General features: G+C 39.2%; 1 protein-coding gene across 1 annotated transcript; it reads left to right on the forward strand.

The window, feature by feature from the left end:
* The first annotated feature begins 1,250 nt into the window (after positions 1 to 1,250).
* SH2D1A (SH2 domain containing 1A) lies at positions 1,251 to 22,891 on the forward strand. Its single transcript, XM_042974742.1, has 4 exons — positions 1,251 to 1,551; positions 14,942 to 15,005; positions 19,736 to 19,880; positions 21,151 to 22,891. Exons 1-4 carry the CDS (start codon positions 1,415 to 1,417, stop codon positions 21,189 to 21,191), a joined length of 387 nt encoding a protein of 128 aa, XP_042830676.1. The 5' UTR covers positions 1,251 to 1,414; the 3' UTR covers positions 21,192 to 22,891.
* The last annotated feature ends 1,447 nt before the right edge of the window (positions 22,892 to 24,338 follow it).

Consider the following 24,338-nt stretch of genomic DNA (forward strand, 5'->3'; position numbering starts at 1 on the left):
TAGCTGCCACTGAAATCTCAGAGGATTGTTCTCAAACCTAGCGGGCGGCAGACAAAAGTCTGGCTTTGGTACAAGGCAGCCCCATGCACCTGATCCATTAGTAGGGCATGTGAGGATTTAAAAATTGTTCTCTCAACCTTGAGCTCACGGCCTCGCCACGTTCACAAGGAACTAGGAGCTGAAGTTGTGGAAGAGATACAACAGACACATGACTTCAGTTATTTAAATTCCAACTTTACAAGTATTTTACATAATCAAAAGGAAGAATGGAGAAGGCCATCCAGTTTCAAGCATTAAACAAAGTCTTATCCCAGTGAAAGAGGAGGAAGTTTGGGGGAAATATTACTTAACAGCATGTTTTAAAATAGAAGCGATGCCTTATTTCAGAGAAGGAAATTCTCTGAAAGGTTGAAAGGTTTTAAGAAATGAATGATAGTTTAGCATCAACTGAGGAAAAAACATACTCTGTTGACAACAGAGGAGACAATAATAAACACTTGCAATACGATTTAAAACAAGCTCTATGCCCTGAATGCTGAAAGGTGGGCCCTGTATGTCAAAGGGCATATACGAGTCCACATAAAGACAAAGCACCAAATGAAATGATTCATTCTCACATCGAAGTCTCATCAGATCAAAAAGTCTGGAACACCTTCGGACATAGGCTGATTTTTGTTTCTCCATCAGCACTCCGGGATCTCAGACAAGAAAGGAGGAAAAATCAGTATTTGCTCAGGATCAGGATCACTCGAGAGGAGTAGGAAGACTCGAAAAGGAGACTTGCCCCACGTTGGCTTTTCACCTACTACTTGTGACTGTGGAACAGCCTCCTGGCTGTGCTCGGTAGTGACTGCACACCGATAGCACTGCTAGTTTCTGTGCTTTGGTCTGAGAGCTTTTGGTTCTTTCATTCTCTGTCAGCATGTCTCCGCCTGGCATGAAGGCCATGTACAAGTTGCCTCTATCATCAATCTCTTTGAGGACTAGTTAAGCTAAGTCATCCCTGGTGGCCCCTGGGAAAAATGCAAGAACGGAAGCATTAGCAAGCATTCCTGCCTGTGTGCGAGGGTCCGCCTTGGTAGTCCACCCCCAAATCTTGCAAGGACCGTCTTCCAGCGGGCCTCCCCTGTCCTTCTGAACCCTGTGTTGGGGGGGGGGTGGGGGCGGGGAGGGGGATCGAACATTGTGGCAATAACCAAGCTTCTAAATTGCTGAGCTGGTTTTCATTGAAGTGTGAGAAGGAGGTTTTAAGGCAGATAGACAACATCCTGTTGTTGGGGAGCTCCTCTCTCTTTTTCTGCACATCTGGCTGAACTGGGAGTCAGGTGGCTGACTCGCGCCCGGCTTGCAGCAGCGGTCGTGACATCTGCCTTGCACCGTCCGTCGCCTCAGCGGCCCGAGAGTCCCCCAGGCCATGGACGCGGTGGCCGTGTACCACGGCAAAATCAGCCGGGAGACGGGGGAGAAGCTCCTGCTGGCCACGGGTCTGGACGGCAGCTATCTGCTGAGGGACAGCGAGAGTGTCCCGGGCGTGTACTGCCTGTGTGTGCTGTGAGTAGGTCGCGGTGGCCTGGGGGGGGGGGGGACGCGCCGGGCCCGAAGAGGGCACCTGCTTGGGGGCGCACGGGTGGTGTGGGCGGGAGGCGGTGGCAGGCGACGTCCAGGCCTCCTCCACTGACCACATGATGGCCCCGAGGCCTTCCTCAGGTCCAGCCTAGGTCGGTGGCTGACCATGCTTTGGCTTAGGCCCCTCACTGAGGATTTCGCTCCCCCGGCCCTCACTCTCCAGAAGGGCCACCCCCTGGTCTTTTGTGGCAGCTGCTTAGAATGCCCTTTGGGGTGGGGAAACACAGCCTAGAATTTCCTTTGCTTCGAGAATGATCCAGGCTCCCGACTTCCCGTTTTGACCTCTAGTCGAGGCCTGCAAGGTGGAGCCCTGGGATGGTGGACTGGCCAGAATGGGGGCCACCAGCTCCTGGGAAAAGGAAAGGGCTCTCTCCAGACCTCCGTAAATGGAATTGGAGGCGTCCTCCCAAAGGAAGAGGACAGGGAGAGGAAGAAGACTAAGAAACGAAATCTTACTTTTAGAGTGCAATGCCTGTTGGGTCGCGGTGCTGAGAGGGGTGTGTTTGTAAGGAAAGCTCCCTCTCTGCATCTGCTTACTTAGCTTCCTCTAGAGGAGCTGTGTGTGGGGGCATGGGGTTCCAGAAGTAGGACCCTTCTTGAGAAAAAGCTAGGACTAACAGGAGTGGTAAAGGGCATGGAGGGAAAACACCCTTGTTATGATTCAGCTCTGCCCTTTACCTAGGCATGCCTTAGTCTAACACCCATTTTGAATCAAATGCACCTTCGTCTTGGCTCCAGGGCTCCGGGGTCAGGGTCAGGATCTAGCAATCCTGCGCTAGTCTGATGGTAGGCCTGTGACGGTGGCAAGTTAACCTCTCAGTGCCTCACTTTTCTTGTCCATAAAATGGGTATAATAATACTACCTACCTCCTAGCATAGGGAGGATCAAATGCGATAATGCTGGTGAAGAATTTAGCACTGGGCCTGACACATCATAAATGCTCGGGAAGTATAAGCTAGCGTTATTAGTTTTGTATTTGCTTTCAGTCGAGTTCTTTCAGTGCTCGTGGGGCATTTCTAAGGAAGGACCTAGCTCCATCACTTTTTTTGTCAGCAGAATAAAAACACCCATGAAAACACCTACGCTGCGTAGTAGGTTCTAGTCGGAAACAAAATGAAGGAACGGGCTTGGTAGTAATTTTGATACCTAATGAGACACTGCAAGATTGTGAAGTACTTTCTGGGTCAGTGAAGAGAGATCCTACTGAGGTGGTTATTAGACGATTTTCGCTGTTTATCGTTTTTTCTTTTTTCACGTGGTCAAGCCATGCATGTGGTAACTCTCGGGCCATGCTAAATACATTGATTCTACAGGCTTCAAGAGAAATACGTGGAAGCAGGTGAATCTCTTGGGCTCGGATATTGTTTTTTTTTCCTTTTGAGATGCAGTTGACATACGATGTTCTGTTAGTTTCAGGTGTACAGCATAGTGGTTTGACAATTCCGTGCATTACAAAATGCTCACCGCGATCCGTGTAGTCCCCATCCATCACCATACAAAGTTATTACGATATTGTTGGCTGTACTCCCTGTGCTGTGCTTTTTCATCTCCGTGACTTATTTATTTTATAACTGGAAATTTGTACCTCTTCATCCCCTTCACCTATTTTGCTCATCCCCCCCATCTCTCTCCCCTCTGGCAGCCACCAGCTTGTTCTTTGTGTTTAAGATTAGGTTTGTCTTGTCTTTTGGATTCCGCATATAAATGAAATCATACGGTATTTGTCTTTCTCTGCCTGACTTATTTCATTACCGTAATACCCTCTAGGTCCGTCCATGTTGTCACAAATGGCAAGATTTTATTCTGTATTTTATTCTGTTGATGGACACTTGGGTTGCTTCCATATCTTGGTGATTGTAAACACATTATTGTAAATAACGTAATAAACATAGGGGGCATATATATATATTTTTTGAATGAGTGTTTTTGTTTTCTTTGGGTAAATACCCAGTAGTGGAATTACTGGATCATGGTATTTCTATTCTGTTTTTGAGGAACCTCCATACTGTTTCCCATAGGAGCTGCACCGGTTTACATTCCTACCAACAGTGCAGGAGCGTTCCCTTCTCTCCACACCCTTGCCAACACTTGGTATTTATTGTCTTTTTGATACTAGTCTTGGGCTCAAATCTTTATGGTATGCTTACATTATTGTTTTTGCCCAGTGGAAACTGGGATAGGTAGGTCAGCGAAAGCCAACTAGTCTTCTTAGGCTCTTTTCTTATCAAAAGAATGTGGAGGAATGAGTGGGCAAACAAAAGGGGCTTCTTTAGAGAAGCTGACAAGGGAGGTAATGAACCCCTTAAACTAGAGGTTAAAAAAAAACTTAACTTGGCTCTGAGGAGCTCCACAGTGTGTTACTTTTTTTTTTAATTTTAGAGAGAGAGAGTGGGAATAGGGGCAGAGGGAGAGAACAAATCTTACGCCGGCTCCACACTCAGGATGGAGCCCCATGCAGGGCTTGATCCCATGACCCTGGGATCATGACCTTCCCCGAAATCAAAAGCCAAACGCTCAATCAACTGAACCACGCAGGTGCCCCTACAGCTTGTTACTTTTGCCTCTTGCCTCAGAGACCACTTCCTTGACCACCCTCTCTGTGCCTGTCATACCCTATCACTTTATTTTTCTCCAAGGAGCTTTAAACTGCCATTTGCTTGTTTACTTCTGTATTGCTGTGTTCTTTAGCAAAAATGGAAACTGAGTGAAGGCAGGGACGTTGTCTCCCGCACCAGGAACACAACCTAGCACATAGTAGCCATTATGAGGCACATAATAGACACACGGTAGATATTTTTGAATTAACAAATGAATTGCCATGGCAAATAGTCTTCTTAACTGCAAAGAGCTTTGGGCTGATACTCAGGAGGCCAGGGTGTGGACTCTGGGGAAGTCACTCAACTTCTGTGGGTTTTGGTCTCCATAGCTGTTAAATAGGAATCGTAATGTGTGTCTACCTTCTGCATAAGAGCTGTTGGTAAAATTTGCAAAAGAGAGGACAACTTTAGCCCTTTGCCCATGTAGGCCAAGGCCGCGGAAGGAATTAATTTAGGCAGGGTGGGAAATTCTTAACCGTTTAAGTTTTTACCCAAAGTGAATCTTGCATAAATTCAGTTTTTACGACTCTTAGTTCTCCATGCAAACCTCCCTATGAAGTTGCAGAATAAAGTAGGCAAATTGGGAGTCCCCTAGCATGTCTTTTGATGGACACACTGGGGCCTCAAAGTCTTAGAGTGTGATTGCCAGACCGAGCTACAGAGGGAAGACACAAGGGTACATTGTCTTTTATGAAAGTTTCTCAATCTTTCTGAGCCAAGGGTCCCTTTTGATAAACATAAAAATTTCATGCCCCCATTTTAGTACTACGCCGTAGTAACAATCATCAAATTTTATCTTGAAATAAACCACGTACTCATTTCAAACCAAAACCTGTACGCTTATGATGTGCAGCAGAAATAACAATGTAAATGGTGTCATATACTCATGAACAACAAGATCTAGCTAACAAACATGAATTGATTGTGGAGTTCACTCAGAATAGTTTTTCATTTTGTGTTTTGTTTTTTCCCATTATCCAAGAAGGTTTGGCTGAGTTTTAGTTTTTGTATTTCTATTGTAGAAATAACACATTACATGGGCCTTTCAAACTGTACACTTTCAAACAACGTTTGCTCCTTTCCCTGGTTCTGAGCCTTTTCCTAGGTTCAGTTTTGGAAAATTGAATCTTATAAAGTACTGAAGGTGTTTTCCATTGATAGAGTTGTTCACCTTCCTTTAAAGTGAGTTTTCCTTTTGGTTATTTTCAATAAATAAATCTAGTTTTTTGTATAATGAGTCTATTAAAAATAGATCCTAATACCTTTTCATATTATAGAAAATTTGAAAAATGTAGAGAATGGAAATGAGGGAAATCATCTGTAGTTTTATAAGCTACAGACAATTGTTGAAAATTAAGTGAATCTTCTTTCTTATTTTAATAAATTGCTCTGTAAACACACATGTGCTCTTACAGTATTGTATTCTACTGCATTTTCCATTTAACATGAAAAAAACCCCATTCATATGTAATGTTCTTACAAATGATTTTAAGACATTATTTTTAATGGTTGCATGATAGGTCAGCCAGTAAATGTACTATATTTTCCTTAACCAGTCATCTATTATTAGACATTTGGATCATTCCATTTTTATTTGCTGTTATGTCCTCATGATTCATGTTTCAGTCCATAAAGATTTCCTTGTATGTATGATTACTTCCTTATAGTGAATTTCAAGATACGTAATTTCTAGGTCAGGAAACATTAGCAGCTTAGGATTCTTGATATATGCATGATCACCAAATGCTTTTTCCTAAATGGTTATGCAAGTTTATATATATGCTCACCAGTAATGCGTGAGAGTGTCCATTTCACCCTCCCCTCCCTAGAAATGGGTATTCTTGTTAACAAAAATTTTCCTTGAAACTTGGTGTCTTACTCTTTATTTCATATTTCTTTGTTTAGTGAGTGTCTTTTCTATGGTTGGTAAGCTGTTGTATTTCCTTGTTCATAAATTGGCTCTTTGTGTACCTTGCCATTTAACCATTTGGATCTTACTATTTTTCTTAACACATTATTAATTTTTATATACAAATCGTTGATGTGTTGCAAGTATCTTTCCTCAGTTTAGTGTTAGCCATCTCAAACAAGTTAACATTTAGTAGTTAAATCTGTTGCTCATTTTCTTTGTGTTTAGTGTCTTCCTTTGTTTCCCAGCCTAGAAAGTTCTTTCTCCTCCAGAGATGTCCTAAAACTTCACTTCAGTTTTTGTGTTCAATTTATGGTTTGGTTAGTTTACTCTTTGATTCCATGTGGAACTTCATTTTGATGTGGGGAAAGGATCTAATTTGAGTTTGTTTCAAAATAGCTAACAATTGTCACAATATAATTGTAAATAGAACTTCCATTCCCCATCAACTTCCTAGCCTACTTTACCATATATTAAACTCTGACATATAGCAGTTCTTGTTTCCCGACTATTTGGCTTAACTGATCTATTATTCTTGTATTGCTAACACTATAGTATGATAAAGTTTAATACATTTAAACAATTATTTGCTCTTATTTTTTTCCAAAGATTTTATTTTTAAGTAATTTCCACACCCAATGTGGGGCTCAAACTCACAACCCCGAGATCAAGAGTCACGAGCTCCACCGACTGAGCCAGCCAAGTGCCCCAATTATTTGCTGTTCTTACTTGTTGGTTCTTTGAGATGCAATCTAGAATAATTTTTTTTTAATTTTAAAAATCCCATTGGGATTACATTAAACTCATTTAATAAATTAAGGAGGAATTGTCATCTTTAAAGAATGTAGTCTTCCCATCAAGAAACCTGATACATCTCTCCACTTCTTAATTTAAAAAATTTGTATCTATCAATAAGGTTTTGTAGTTTTCTTTTTATAGGTCTTGCACATTTGTAAAAATGTATTTCTAATCATTGTGGGTATGAATGTGTGCGTCAGGTTTTTTTTTTGTTTCTATCATAAATGGGATTTTCTTTTTCCACCATATTCTTCTGTTGCTTAAGAAAGTTACTGACTTGACATATTTTTCTTATGTTCATCCGATATACTAAAAGTGCTCTTATTAATGTAAGTAGGTTTTATTTTATTTTAGGGTAGTTTTTTAAAGTTTATTTTTTTTATTTTGAGAGAGAGAGAAAGAACGAGCAGGGGAGGAGCCGAGGGAAGGAGAGACAGAATCCCAAGCAGGCTCTGTGCCATTGCAGAGCCTGATGTGGGGCTCAAACCCTGAACCGTGAGATTATGACCTGAGCCAAGATCAAGTGTTGGACGCTTAACCGACTGAATCACCCAGGTGCCCCTCTTTTAGTGTAGTTTAGTTTATTCTTTTTGGTTTTCCATGTATATTTTCTTTTCATTGAGGTATGTACACATGAACTCTCACAGTCCTTCTCTTCTTACCCTCAATGCAGACAGCCATGGGGAAAGTCCTAAATGCCCAGTGGGATAGTTTGATGGTGATAAGAGAAAAACCAGTTTAAGATATTTAAAATAATTAGTTTGCAGAAATGGTTTATTTCCATAAGTAGCATTCTTCTGTACATCCCTGACTTTGCTTGCTACCTATCTGATGGAAGATTTGGAAGCAGAAATGCTATTATATTCTTTACAAGGGCACATAATGAAGTCACTTGACATGTATGGCTTTGGATAAAAGGATAATTATCTTTTTGTCCTTTGAGATTAAAGGGATGATTGGGAATAAAGTGCCTATCAAACCACTGAACTGGAGAAACGGGGGAAGGAGCAGTGACGAAATCAAATTCCAGTTTACCAGTTGCAATAGAGGGGAACATTGTAGCAAAGAACTCAAAAGAATGAGAAATGATTACTTAATTTACAGTGAGTTTTTGAATACAGTTGGATATATGTGTTGGTGCCGCATTTATCTTCATGATAATTTAGGTCACCAGAGTTATTTTGGATGTTCTGAGTAAATCTATTAATGGCAGAGCAAGCCTGAAAGGCAGCCTAGGATTAAAGTTACATCCCCTACATCAATGGACATTTCATAGGCCAGCAAATCAAGTGCTGATTCTGGTTGACAATGCAAAATTGAAGTTGCAAGATTAATCTGAGGATGTCATTTGCCTAAGTGAAGGAGAAGTCTGGGTCAACCTTTTTTGGGCTCTCCTCAACTGGCCTCGTCCCTCCAGCCCCTTCTTTCGTTCTCCCCCTCAATGTTCGCCTCCGGCCCTGAGGCCAAGAAGGTTCCCTCCCTTTTTGAGACTTGTGCTTTTGGAATCATCTTAACACCAATGTATTAATTCATTCCCTCTGATATGAGAGGGGCAGCATAGATCTTTCAGCCAGACTCTGGGTATGCATCCCAACTTTGTAAAACTAGCTGTTTTACCTTGGGCAAGTTACTTAAACTTTCTGTATCTCAGGTTCCTTATCTGTGAAAAGGGAAATGGTAATAATAATAGTACTTACCTAATAGGGTTAATAATCCGCAGAGGATTATTACACAAGTTAATATTTATAAAGCTAACATGTAGTAGGTGTTTGTTACTATAAATAAAAGGTCTACAAATAATTGCAATACAAAGTTAGAACATCGTAGGAATACATAAATATGTATGTTATGTGGCAGTTAAGGGGAAGAAGACGTGATATTTATTGTCATGACTAATCGAAACTGGTTTTACATATTTTTCCCACCAGAGTTGAAGCTGAATGACTTGATGGTTCTGAAAATTCAAGTTCACTCTGAAAAAAATGAAGATTGAACCATAGGAAATTCAGAAATTTCTTGAATCAGAGTATAGTCTCAATAATGATGGCTTTCTATAGGATAACATTTTTCTGGGTATAAAAGTTCTGAAATATTTGTTAAAAAAATCAGTCACATTATAATTGTGCCTTGAATTTTGCACATAGCATTAAGCATTATTTTGTAAGCATGAAGGAGTCAGATGTAGCTAAACTTTTTCTTCTCTGTAGGCCTTGAAGTGGTATAAAGAAGGAATTGATGTGGTTTTGTTAGTTCTAAACCAAGATCTGTCCCCAACGCTGACCCTTTGAGAAAATAAGTAATAAATCAGGTTGCTTTCTTCTCATTCATTTCTTTAATTAAGTGATCTCTGCCCCCAACATAGGGCTTGAACTCATGACCCTGAGTTCAAGAGTCGGATACTCTACCGACTGAACCAACCAGGCACCCTCATTCATCTCTAACCAGGGCACTTTTTTAAGGGTTGGGACAACTTTTGACAAAATAAAGGCAACTTTTAATTTTGGCTGGGGCTGAATCAACACATGCTTTGTAGTCATTAAAATGCAAAGTATTTGTGAAGAAAATTAATGACAATAACAGCAACAAAAAAACCTCTGCTGTTGTCTACCAATTATTCGTTTTCTAGCTTTTTTTCTTCATGATAGATTTTGAATTCCAGGCTAATCAACAAGTCCGACAAAGATTTGGTGGAGCAAGGAGGTTAAAATTACACCACATTCTTAGTTTGTCTGTATCAATGGAAAGAGTCAGAAGAAAGATAATCCTAAAAGGGATATAACAGGGGCACCTGGGTGGCTCAGTAGGTTGGGCGTCCAACTTCGGCTCAGGTCATGATCTCACGGTTCGTGAGTTCGAGCCCTGCGTCGGGCTCTGTGCTGACAGCTCAGAGTCTGGAGCCTGCTTCAGATTCTGTGTCTCCCTCTCTCTCTGCTCCTCCCCCGCTCATGCTCTGTCTCTCTCTCTCTCCTTCAAAAATAAATAAAAACATTTAAAAAAATTGAAAAAAAGGGATGCAACAGTTTGAAAAAATAAATTATATTTTTCTGATTTGTAACTTGCTTAGACTAGGTTTCTAAAGCACGAAATCATAATTTTGCTAATTTTTCTTTAAACAACGTTATTAGTCATGGGTGCCTGGGTGGCTCAGTCGGTTAAGCGACTGACTTTGGCTCAGGTCATGATCTCGTGGTCTGTGAGTTCGAGCCCCAATGTCAGGCTCTGTGTTGATAGCTCAGAGCCCAGAGCCTGCTTCAGATTCTGTGTTTCCCTCTCTGCCCCCTCCTGCTCGTGTTCTGTCATTCTCTCTCTCAAGAATAAATAGACATTAAAAATTTTTTAAAAATGTTATTAGTCACATATAACTTTATAGGAAAAATTAATATGCAAGGATGCATTTATATGAGTTTAAATTTACTTCCAGTTTGTATACATACAGGAATGGGTCTGAATAGTTGTAATCGGAGTGGGGTCTCCATGGATCTCCATGGATCTTCTTTCACATACCATAATTTTATATTAACATAATCCATGTGCTTAACATTCTTTGAAAAATATAAGAGGGCTCTAATCCCTTTGAATTTTGGTATAATTTTGAATGGTTCTTTCTGTTACCATTTTCTTATTTTGAATAACATTCCTTATTTTGGGGTACTTAGGTTAATTCTATTTTTTTCACCATTAAAACAGAACTACTATGAAAATCTCTATGAAACTGCTTTGTCCCTTGATTCCTTGGAGTGTGTGAAGATAAGCAAGGTCGTTCAGTGGGTCGAAAATATGCACGGTTTTATAGCTCTTATTATAACTTTATTTCCTAGAACAGCAGTTTTTCAGTGGACAGGGAGAGAGTATGCATCGTTTGAAAAAAACATATTCAGTATTTTGGTTTAATTTTATGTTATAAATTATAATTCAAGCTACAGAAAACAAAACCATGAAATTTTGTTGGAAAAGAAGAAGTCAGCGGTTCAGAAACACTGCTCTGTGGAGCCTTTTGAAACCATTGAAAAAGCTTCAGCTTATATTTATTTTTTTTCTTTTAAACAATTTGTTTATTTTGAAATTAAAAATTTTTCCTATTGAAGGTATAATTGACATGCAGTGTTATGTTAGTTTCAGGTGTACGATATAGTGATTCAACATTTCTGTACCTTACTCAGTGCTCATCACGGTAAGTGTCCTCTGAATTCTCTGCGCTCTTAAAGCGGAGACTGACTACGGAGGCGGTGGCACAGAAGTGCCCTCGGCGAGTGGAAAGAAGCCAGCTTGACTTTGCAGAAATTGCCATCAATAATCCCATAGGTGTGGGCATTCTCTTTGCATTTTAATCCGCCTGTAACTGGAACGTTCTTACAAATCACCTGGAGATCTTGTTAAAGTACAGATTCTGATTCGGCAGTTCTGGGGCAGGGCCTGAGGTCCTGCATCTCTAACAAGTTCCCAGGTGATGCTGATGTTATTACCCTGGGAATGTAATTTAGATGGCACTGTTTTAGAGCTCTTCCATCCACGACCTTAGGGTAACAAGAGTTGACACAGGGGATCTGGGTCAGTTCCCTCAGTGACATGAAAGTGGAAGAGATGAACTACTGGCTTATCTGAAAGGTGAACCGATTCTGCTCATTCAGAAATCTGAGCGGCGGGGGAGTAGGAAATTGTTAATATTAGGTGGGTTAATCACAAGAAGTCTTAGGTGCCACTGACATTAGGTTGTTCAGAGACTGAAGGAGGGAAGGGCTTTTGAAGTGGTACTCAGGTTCTTGCTGCTTAACTGAAAGTGAGATAAGATCAGATTCGTTAGGAAACAATTTTCAAAACAGACTCATTTATTTTGACTAAATGAAGATGAATGATAGTAGGGAGATAGATTCTTTGTATGTTTTAGAGGCTCGCTGTTTTAGAAAGTGAAAACTGGTCACTTACAATTTTGCTTGCATTAGTGCTGAGATTTTAAATAATGCATTTCCATATCATCTTTAATGATACCGAATTACTGCCCTTAATCGTTTCCCATAGGAAAAATGGAACTAAGGACCTATGTTGTTTCTCGGCTTCTGTCTCCATTTTGCTCTGTGACTTTAAGAAAATCACTTAAAGCCCTATGTTTTGAGTTCCCATGGTGAAAAATGGAAATCAAAGCCCTCACCTTGTTCCCTGTAGAGTACTTACTGAAATTGGAGGGTTTCGAGGTGGATTTTATTGCTCAAAAAAACAAAAGACTTTAACAATGTAATATTTTATATTTACTTAGCATGTTTTTTATATATGCATATATCAAGCTATTTTATATGTGATTTAAAGATGCTGGCAAACCTTCATAATGAAAATGAAACATTTCCTGTAACCACACCAGCAATTAAATTGATTTTTTTGGTTTCACAAATCGGATGAAACGGGTTATAGTCTTTTAGAAGTATTTTTTTTTGTTCTTTAGGTAATCAGTACTGATGAATATTGATTAAAGATATAGTAATTTAATCCGCATATTTAAGGACTTTTAGTTCTAAAGGGAATTGATGGTAAGTGAGGTCAGTTATTCAAGGATGACCTTCTGTCTGGAATGCTTTAGAATCATCTGTTCTTTAAAGTTTAAATATATGTATGTATGTATGTATGTAGAGTGTGAGCTGGGGAGAGGTGCCACAGGAGAGGGAGAGAGAGAATCTTAAGCAGGCTCCACACCCAGCATGGGGAGTAATGTGGGACTCGATCCTATAACCCTGGGATTGTGACCTGAGCCAAAATCAAGAGTCAGATGCTCAACCGACTGAGCCACCCAGGTGCCCCAAATACTTTTTTTTTTCTTACCAGAGTGTAGCATGTATTCGAACCAATGATTTATATTGACCCAAACTTGTACCTAAGAGTAACAATCAGAAAACGTATAAAATAAAATTCTGTTGACTCAGAGAATTGGATCCATATTAATATTCAAACTTTGAAATAATTCGGAACAAAGTTTACCCTACTTTTCTATGAAGTAAAGGTTTGTTAGGCAAATTAAACAGCATTATCATAGATACTAAAATATAATCAATAATCTACATCCATTATAGTATGGGGACCAAGAGCTGGGGCTCTAGAGTCAAACAGGCCTGATTCAAATCCCATCTTTGTTGCTTGGTCTCTAGTGTGGTCTTAGTTACTTAGCTTCTCAAAGTCTTGGTTCCCTCATCTATAAAATTAATTTCACAGTATAAAGGTCATAGGATTTTTGTGGTGTCCAAAAGAGATAATTCATGTTCTATGGACTGAATTGTATCCTTGTCAAATTCATATGTTAAAACCCTAACCCCCAATGTGGCTGCACTTGGAGATAAGCCTTTGGAATATAGTTAAGGTTAAATGAGGCCATACAGGTGGGGCTATAATCCAATAGCATTGGTAGCCTTATGAGAAGAAGAGGGGCGCTTGGGTGGCTCAGTCGGTTGGGTGTCTGACTCTTGATTTCAGCTCAGGTCATGATCCGGGGTGGTGGGATTAAGCCTCGCATCTGGCCCCACGCTGAATCTCTCCTTGAGATTCTCTTTCTCTCTCTGCCGCTCTTCCCTGCTTGCGTTCTCTCTCCAAAATAAAAATAAAATAAAATAAAACTCTTGGCATCAATTATACAGATATACAGTATGCTTACACACTCAGTGATGGGGGAGAATATTTACCCCATCTAAAGGACAAGCTGCTTTCAAGTACTTTAGCAGGACATTTTTTGAATTGAAATTACAATTCTTACTATGTTATATTGTAAAGTAGCCATAATAGTAATATTGTGGAAATACAGTATTATATTAATTATATTTATAATAATAATTATTATTACTATTAAGTGGACCTTGCACTACCTTATCCCAGTGAAATATTTTTCACCTTAAGGCTCCATATGTACTTAAAAATAATTTGATGACACCTTGTTAAATCTATTTAATAATTCATGATTTTTACCAATTACAACAGGTCTCTAGCTTCTTCTTGTCCAAAACGTCTCTCAACTAGACAAATCCTTAAGAGTATGAACTCCCACATTTTATTTTATTTTATTGCTTACAAAAAATTTTTTTAATGTTATTTATTTTTGAGAGAGGGAGAGACAGAGCATGAGCATGGAAGGGGCAGAGAGAGAGGGAGACACAGAATCCGAAGCAGGCTCCAGGCTCTGAGCTGTCAGCACAGAGCCTGACATGGGTCTTGAACTCACGAACTGTGAGATCATGACCTGAGCTGAAGTTACAGGCTTAACCAGCTGAGCCACCCGGGCACCCCTATTTTATGTTATGTTATGTTATGTTATGTTATGTTATGTTATGTTGTTATGTTATTAATAAAGAAGATTATTATGAGGCACCTGGGTGGCTCAGTCGGTTGAGCGTCCGACTTCGGCTCAGGTCACGATCTCGAGGTCCGTGAGTTCGAGCCCCGCGTCGGGCTCTGGGCTGATGGCTCGGAGCCTGGAGCCTGCTTCCGATTCTGTGTCTCCCTCTCTCTCTGCCCCTCCCCCATTCATGCTCTGTCTCTCTCTGTCTCAAAAATAAATAAACGTTAAAAAAATTTGATAAAGAAGATTATTTTAATTTATTTTATTTTATTTTATTTTATTTTTATTTGAGAGAGAGGGAGTATGTGAGCTGGGGATGGGCAGAGAGAGGAGAGATAATCTGAAGCAGGTTCCATGCTCAGCACAGAGCCCGATGTGGAGCTCGAGCTCACAATCGTGAGATCATGACCTGAGCTGAAATCAAGAGTCAGACGCTTAACTAACTGAGCCACCCAGGTGCCCTCTGAGCTCATGCATTTTAAAAAAAGGAAAAGATAAAGAAGGCTCTCTGGAAACTGTGATTAGCCAGATATAATATGCAAGCAAATCAGAGCCCCCAAGCTTTTCTTCCTACGAATGCAATGGTACCATATATGTGTGTCCCAATATATGTAACATTCATATGTAATCGTTAAGCTCAAATTTAGAGCATCTGTTGTTCTTTTGGAATTTTTCAGTAATGGAGGTTTATTCTTTCGCAGGTATCAAGGTTACATTTATACATACCGAGTGTCCCAGACAGAAACAGGTTCTTGGAGTGCTGAGGTATAGCTCTTTTATTTATTTTTTGCTTCTGGGGATATCAGGGAGGTGTTTGAAATTTAGGCTGGTTTTATAAAAGAGTTGTCAAATCCTACATTTCCCAAATATTCATGAAATTCAAATCACTAAAGCTCCAACCCAAAACTGTTCATGGATCATTAAGAAGGCTTTAGAGAATTTTTGTTCCAGTTCTGTTCAGCCACCATTGTATAGAATGGTCTCACTTTGCGGGAAAGATAAAAAAGTTGAAGGATTGTGTCAAACTTTTAGTGCCTATGCAAAATTTTGGAAAGCATATACAAAGTATGTAAAATGATTAAATAAGCAATTATTTACCAAATGATACCAATATGTGTGTTGGTTCTATAGTGGATTAAACAAAGTGAACTCCTGTTTTCTAAGAGCCTATAATATGCTTAGGGAGATAGATACAACATGAATTAAATAATGATGCGAGAGCTCAGAGTTTGTTGTCAGCTATATCTGGGTTCCAGGTCTGGTCCCCCCCTCCTCCCTGACAGGTCTATGACCTTGGGCAGGTTACTTAACTTTTCTTTGAACAGATCTCTCCATCTGTGAAATGAGCCTAAAAATAGTTCCTTACTCATAGGGCTCATTTTGAAGATTAAATGAGATAATGCATATAAAGAAAGCTCTTAGCCACAGGACCTGCACAGTAAGCCCTAAAAAAACGTGACCTCACCCAAATTGCTGAACAACATAATTGTATATGTTTATTGCTATGTTATTTAGCATAGGGATTCAAAGAAGGGAGGATTTTTCAAGTATTAGTAATCAGGACTGCTGTATATGTGGAGGCCAGACTCCCAGCTGAGCCATGTGGGAAGGACATGGATAGGCAGAATGAAATTAGAGGGAACATTGCAATGGTTTTCAAGGTATGCTCCACAAAATTCTAAGGTTCTTCTACCTGGGTGCCTTGGGGTTGCCAGGGGGTGGGGGCCAGAGAGAGAGGAGGACATAAATGGGTATGCTTTTGGGTCGCTGATTCATCTTTGATCTGAGCAGGTCACTTTTGTTTTGCTTATCAACTGGGGCTCGAATACGATTTCCTGAGAAAAATGGGCTCTGATGGCTTTGAAAACATTTGAAAGTCACTATGCCATTACAAGTAATGCCTGCAGAATGAATCTATTTCCATGTACCAGGGTAGTATATCACATCTCACCGATGTAGAGGTCTCAGCAACTGAAACTTTTGACCTCAAATGCTTTCTCTGATTTCGGACCCCTTAGAAACAGTCTGTCCTTATAATGAAAGCACTTCATTATGAGCGATTTGAAAACATTAATGGGAACATCTCCTGTTAATAATTCAATCTGCGTGTTTAAGAAATTCTAAAGTCTAGACTTAAATAGCTCCAACTTTACAAATTCATCAGTAAACTAGAAAGCCCAAGTTGCAGACGACAAATGTGTTGAACTACTGAGATGAAAATTGAGGGCAAGTTTTCAAACACACTGATGCTCTATATAGTAAAGAATTTATTGTTAATAATAATTACAATTAATACTTAATTTATTATTAATAATAATTACAATTAATACTTAATTTATTATTATCACAGATAATTAATACTATAATACTAATTAGAGGAAAAGCAGTACCATTTCTAATCAAAACTATACCTGTTTATATTTAAAAATTCTCTGTATCGCTGCAGAGATGATTGAATAAGAAATTAAATTTCATTTATTATGAAGCATAATTGTGTTGCTATGTACATATATATATATATATATGTATACAATCTGAGTAGAAAAAGCCCTTCTCCCTAGAGAAGTAGCCTTCAGCTGCTGAAGAATACTCTATGGAAAGGATCTTAAATTATTAGGGTTTAGCTAATCTTGTCTTTAAATTTGTTTTCTTCTATTTCGAGTATAACATCATATGCAGATTGTTACATGCTTATGATCATGTTAAGGGAGAAAGGGCTTATTGGACATAAATGTCCTTTCATCCTGTTGTCTGGTTTGACCCCGTTTATATAATAATATTGTAATTATCTGCACCAGGAGAGCAGAAGATTGGCATGTTTTCTCCAAAGGGGAAAACAGTTTTAAAAAATGCTTTAGACTTATTTTTGAAATGCATATTGCATTTTCTTCCCATCTACTAAATTTGCTTTCGTAGTTATGTTTTTGCTAAGGGAATATTAAACTAGTGTGTACTCTCAGAGCTCATATCACCTGACTGGAAGAAATTTCTCTAGAGCATATTGAAGACCAGCTGTGATCCAAAGCATGTTTCCATGGATAAGTAAAGAGATGACAGTATGGGAAAGGTGCAAATTTGAACAATAGCCAAGTTCAGTGGCAGAATGGGAGTTGTCAGTGGTACAATTCTTATGGCGAATGTGTTTTCAAAATTGGTTAAATGACAGATGTTTATACTGCTTTTTGGTGCAATGCTTTGGTTTGCCATACTGCAGGAAAAATCATGGCAGTAACACTCCATCCTCTGCGCAAAGATTGTGCTAGAAATCTAAGTCTGAGATTTGTTTCAAAGAGTGGAATGAAATTTGAACCCGGATCCACCGAATTATGAAAGATACACATTGTGTAAATTCCTACTTTTAGAAAGACTTTTAGGTTTTATCATTGCTTAGTGTGTTAACTTATCTCTTGTGACTCAAGCTAAAATTTTGCTAAATGGTTAATATAGAGAATTCTACACACAATCAACTATCATTTATTGATATGTGCGTTGTCATCAGTACACTGTAAAAAAATGTACCAACCTCCCCCCGTGGACTTCAGTGCCTTTGGGCTTTTCTGGATATTTGATCATCAGTAGATGCTAAATAATTTTCCTTATTAACCTAAGCAAAACGCTATAAATTAGGGCAGTCATTTGCCAGCAAAACATTGCATCCCAAATTCAAATTACACATCCAGTGCTATTATTCCTTTCTGTTAGTGTGGGTAATCAAGTGTTAATTACATATAAGTCCCCATAAAAAAGATGCTTCTGTTGATAAATGGTTTTACAAGCCACAAGAACAGCTAAAATGATGTGTGGTTTGAAATATTTCCACACTGAGGGAGTGTATAGTTTCTCTTCTGGCTGGTGACTCAAACTTCTCTAGAAACTGTCTGGTCTCATCGTCTCTGTTGGTGAATTTGTTGTGGGTGTTGGCTTGAAAGACAAAAGACTAGGTTCTGGGATCCGGAGCCAATTCTACTTCTGGTTATGTGTGTGACCTTGGGCAAGCTGAATTATCCCTTTGTATTCGCATTTTCTTATCTGTCAGATGGGAATAACCAAATCAGCCAATCACTGCCAATGGGTGAGGAAATAGTGGAGGCAAATCACGGGAAAGTGCTTTGAAATGAAAAAGTGCTCTAAGGGGGATATAGGGAGGTATTTTGTGCCTGTGACCTGCCCGTGCAATTTAGAGATTCTGTCTAGGAGCCCACAAACTGTTTGGAGCCCTGGAAGAATGGCCGTGGTGATTTGGATGAGGTCTCAAGTCGAGTTCTGGGAAGGTGTTTTGACCCAAGGGGTGGAGCCGAGTGCGAGAGTGTTCTACATCTACTGAGGCTCCGAGCTGTGCGAGCCTGTGAGTGACACTAATTTAAGGCTGAAAAGAACTTTTTCGATGCTTTCAAAGAAAGATCCCTTACCCCAGTGGAGGAAATGAGGGAGTTACTATAGACGGCGTGCTGTCTTCAGCTTTTAGTGTAGTTGGGCTGAAGATTTCAGGCCAGCCTTCAGTTTTTTCTCATTAAATGCTAACAAACAAACAGCTCCCACCTCAAGAGCCTTGCAGATGGAATCGCTGAAAAACAGCTTTCTAAAAAAAAACCTAGTCATTGTTCAATCGCTTATAGCAATACTGTTTTATTTTATGTAAAATGACAGTTTTGAGCTGATGCCTGAAGCTGGGCTCATCAGCTTTTGCAGGAAATTGTTGTTGATTTCAGCCGTGCCTTTGCAAGCGAGTTGATGTCAGGAAAGGAACACATTTTAATAGTCACTTGCAAATAATGATCTCTTCAAAAGCAAACAAATAAATAAAGGTGACCTTAGATAGTCTTTCATTTTCGTGTCAGAGAGAAAACCTTGTCACGGTGAAGTGTTGGCGGAGAGCAGTTTTGGGGAGGATAGGGAAGTTTCCCGAGGAGGAAAATATTTCCTGTGAAGGATGAAGCAGGACATATGGTGAGGGGAGAGAGAGAGAAGGACTAACTAGCTGTGCGTTGTGTGTATCCTTACAGTCAATTTTTAATTTCCTGTGTAGCATTTTATATTGTGGAATGATGACAGGGAGGATGGGTTGGTGGTGATGGTGGTTGTTTGGTTTCTCAGGCTTTTTATTAATGACCTGTACGATCTGTGTTTTCTCTGTATTTAACTGCATCCTCTCTGTTGGTGCATTCATTGTGGGTAATGGCCTGTATAGCCTTAGAGGCTCGGGATGTATGATGGGTAGCAGGCAGGGAGGGCAGGGCGATGAGCAAGAGCTTGTACAAACTAATACCACCCCCGGGAGAACTGAAATGACAGCTCATTAGCTCCTCTTGCAGGGAAGTTCAGCCAACCAAAGTAAGCTCTTCTAGAAATGTTGTTGTTTCCTTTTTCCTGATGTTTTCAAATATTTGAACAGGTCACACAAATGTTACCTTTCTAAGCATCCCTCACGCATTTCGTAGGCCTACTGGTATCATTAGGAGGTACGTGAATAATTTGCTCGGCCTTTTATTTTCCAGACGGCCCCCGGGGTCCATAAAAGATTTTTCCGGAAAATAAAAAATCTCATTTCAGCATTTCAGAAGCCAGATCAAGGTATTGTAATACCTCTGCAGTATCCAGTTGAGAAGAAGTGCTCAGTTAGAAGCGCACAAGGTACTGCAGGTACGGTTTACTGTTAGTTTTCGACAGGGTTTGCAGGCTCGGGGTTAGAAGTTAACCTATTCACAAACACAGAGTTATGGGAAGTTCTGTAAGAAACATGCAGTGGGTATTGCCAGCCAATCAAGTGAGAGGGGGCTACTCACGTGCTACGGTTTCAATATGCTATCCTGTACGCTCCTAATAAAACTCTGGGAAAGTATAACAAATTCTATGAGCCCACATGCAAACTCGTCCTTTCCTGTCTTATTCTCCGTAGTCCCTTTTGTCAAAACGGAAGTACCGTTTCCCTTCACTGATTCAGACACAAACAAATGTGAAAGATGGGACAGTTTGGAAAACACCCGGGCCGTCCTTTACCTTTGCTCAGTGAACTGTATTTTCCCTTCAGGGATGGAAAAGCTAATGTTAGCTTGGCCCACGCCATCCTAAGTTCTGAATTTGTGGTGCTTGAATTAATGAAATTTTATCATAGCAAAAGGAAATTGAATTAGTTCACTTTATGATGCCATAGGCACAAATTGTTACATCTCCTGAGCAAAGCTCTTTTAGTGTATATATCAAGCTACCGACAGAATACCGGACAATGTCTGCACTTAGCAGATATGTGATTGTTTACTCATCTGTTGAAAGGGGTTAATCACTTGTTTGGAGTAAGAGGATATGCCTTGATTGAAACAAGGCATATCTGTGATAAAAAAAATGAGTTGTTATGTCCTTTTTTGACAGGGACCAAGGCTTAGCCATAAACCGACAATTAGACTTAAGTGCTGAATTAAATTAATGAGTAGTTAGCCTTTGGAATAGAAATGTAAATAGAACTACAATTTACAAATTACAAACTACAGTTACAAACTATTCCTTTCTGCTCAGTATTCCATTCTTTATAAGTCAGTTTTTTTCTTTTCTTTTTTTTAATGTTTATTTATTTTGAGAGAGAGAGCGTGAGGGAGGGGCGGAGAGAGAGGGAGAGAGAATCCCAGGCAGGCTCTGCACAGTCAGCGTGGAGCTCAATGTGGCCGTTGATCCCATGAACTGTGAGATCATGACCTGAGCCAAAATCAAGGGCTGGTCGCTTAACCGACTGAGCCACCCAAGCGCTCCTACAACTCAGTTTTAAGTACTGGTTGCTTGAGCTATATCACTGTGTTGTATCTTTGTGAGCTTTATGCCGTTGGAAATGTTATGATTGATTATAAGTTCAAGTTAACCCGTTCAAGTTTATAGCTTGTAAGTTTATCTTTTCTTGCTTTTTGTTATTATTTTTCTTTAGGGAGAAGAGAAGATCCTGATGTCTTCCTGAAAGCACCATGAAGGAAAATAAAATACCTTTACTTTATTTTCTATAATTTAAATATATGCTAAGTCTTATATATTGTAGATAATACAGTTCAGTGAGTTACAGATGTATTTCTAAAACCATCATTGTCCTGTAATGGAAGTATCCAGCATGATGTAAAAGCTGAAATGGACTTTGCCGATAATGAGGAGCTTTGAAATGAGGACTGGGAAAAAAAAGCATTCCACAGGTTATTTTCAGTTGTTTTTACGAACGGGAAATGATTCAAAACACAGTGATACCTTATAAAAGATTAATGTCAATTCTTGCCAAATACAAATAAAAATAACCCTCAGTTTTTCTCAAAAGCACCATTTTTAGTGAAATATTATTTGACAACTACTGATTCTAAGATGTCTTGCTTGATTAGATGTCAGGAAGCTGGTTCGTGTCCCTTGTCTTTGTCGTGCGTGGTTCTAATTAGGTATTATGCTCTCCACTAGTTATGGTGGTGAAGACCCTTATGGGGAATTTCTGAAGTTGTGCACTGTGTGTTAAAACAAGTACTAGATAAAGAGTGAAGAATTTCTGTTTAATTCTGAAAGCAACCTTCTTGCCTAGTGTTCTGATATTGGATAGTAGAATCCACAGACCAATCTGGAGTTTAAAAATTCCATAATTTAAAATATGCCCTAAACGTTTGTTATAATTGAAATTACATTACAAATCCAATGAAATAGACTTTTTTTTTTTTTTTTTTTTTTTTTTTTTTTTACCATCTACCTCTGCCCCGGTTGTTGCTACTCCGTGTAAAACCTAATTTTGAGAGGAAGCTTCGGCATCTGGGCTCATGAGTAGCTGATTTACGAGTGCTCTCCCTATTAGCCCCACCAGAGCATTGGAAACCTTATGGTTATGTTATTTCTCAACAGTTCCAAGTGATGGCAACCTGAGAGCCAAGATTTTACACAGTGACAGATATTTATATTTTTTTGGCCACATTTATATTTTCATGACTTTTGTGATTTGATTATATATCAAGCTGTTTCAGGGCTCCTGGAATTCATTCACTCAACAAACAGAATAGGCACTGAGGTAGAGAAGTAAAAACCCCCAGTCCCTGTGCTTAGGCAGTGCACTGTCTAGTTGGACAAGAAAACAATAACGATTTTAAAAAGTAACACGAAAAGACAAAAAAAAAAGACAATGAAAAGTGATAAGCACATGGTAAGTGAGGTTCCCAATGTGCAGGTAGATCTGTTGTTAGAGGCCAAATGAGTCAACATAAATACTCTGGTCCATGGTCTGTAGGAAAATGCTAAATTCCATTGTAAACTAATAAATCGGAATTCTGGCTTTTACATGAGTGGGGGTGAGCTTGATGAACTGCCGAGAGACAGAGCTACTCTCCGTGCATTGGCAAGATCTGGCTTCTGAGCATTTAGCATGGATGCAGTGGGAGTGCAAAGGTGGAGGTTGGCCGTGATCATGTATTGTGGGCAATTTACCATTTCTAGAAATAAAAGGATCACTTTAACTTGTAAAGGAATTCGGAAAGCTGACTTTCAAAACCAAATGTGTATGTTTAGATAATTTTTCCTTATTTGTGGCTTGGGTTTAAATTTTAATAGGCATAACTAATTTTTACTCTCTCTAACTTGTTCATTCTGGAATAATCCTAAATATATGAATTATGTTTGCATGTTTCTTTACCAGAGTCTTTTTTGAAAAAGCCTTTTTGAATCATGAATGGTCTTTCATATTTTAATAAAGTATTTGAAAGCTTTATTCACCTAATTTGTCTTAAAATATTTTTAAAAATATTGAGAGATAGATGCTATTAATATATGAAAGCATTGATGAGGGCCATATTACTTATCTTATTGGACAGATTCCCTGAAAAAGGTAAGTGCTTTTCTGAGTTTGCTACTGTCAAATTTTCCAGTCCACTATCTTCTTGTGCTGGCCTTTTATTCATAATTTTTTTTCCACCTTTTCTCTCCCAGCATAAGCTTTCTTGCTATTTCCCAGTACATAATAGCTTGTGCCTTTACAGAAAGGTCATATCCTTGCCATATCTAAAATATTGCCATGCTAACATATACCTGTAAGATGCTGAGTCAAGATAGAAAAATGCACATATATTTCCAAGTGTACACCTTTCTTCAGAAAAAAAAACCTGTGTCAGCAAGCCCACAAGAACATGACAGTTTATCAAATAGTCATTCATTTCCTCTGAAGTTTGTTCTTAAGAGATAAGGTCAGTAAGGGAGACAAGCTTAGGTAATTGTCAGTTTGGCTATTACAAGCAAGTAAGCTCTGTGGTAGTACATAGGTAGAATAAGTCTATAGAAGATGCTTCTGATTAAGACTTCTAGTGTAAATGAAGGGTTGGGTTTAAGATGTTATTTGCGGTAGAATGGATAGAGAATTAAAAATGTGAGAAAATAGCTTTAAAATCTGTTAAGGTTTAGACATCAGCTCACGTTTTATTTGATTCACTTTACTGAGTTCAGAATCCAGAGTCTATTAATAATAAAATCCTGATTTGCCCTTGAGCATCTCAAGGTTACAAGATGCCTAGTCTTCCTATGCATGAGCTATAAATTCAACGTCGTCCCCTATGGTTGTCCTTGCAGTAAATGGGATCCCATTATTTGAGGGTTTGCAGCTAGGTGTGAAGTTAAACTACCTAGTTTGGACACTTATGTAATTTGGGGTCATTGGCCAAACTTGTAGTAAAATGCTGAATTTTCACCATTAGGCCATTTGCCTCTTAAATGAATATTCTTATGTAGAAAGATACAAGAAAACTGGAGAGAGCCCATCAACATAAACTCGAGATCTGAATTTTTTTCAGCTCTGTCAGATTATTCGAGTGGTCTTAGGTAAGTCAGTCTGTTACCATTGTTGCGTTTGCCACGTTGGAAAAATGAAGTCTCCCTCACCTCCCAGGATTACTCAGGTACTAGAATTATATAAATTTAAGGTAGTAATATTACTAAACATTTAAATAGCATTGATATTCGAAGATCTCTAAAAGTGAGGGTGAATAGGGAAGGAATATGGAGAAATCTATCTCCTTTAATAATTGTCTCAATGTAGGAGCTCTTGCCTCTTTTTTTTAAGTTTTTGTTCATTTATTTCGAGAGAGAGAGAGAAAGCACGAGAAAAGGAGGGGC

This window comes from Panthera tigris, chromosome X (genome assembly GCF_018350195.1).
Source record: "Panthera tigris isolate Pti1 chromosome X, P.tigris_Pti1_mat1.1, whole genome shotgun sequence".
Lineage (NCBI taxonomy): Eukaryota > Metazoa > Chordata > Mammalia > Carnivora > Felidae > Panthera > Panthera tigris.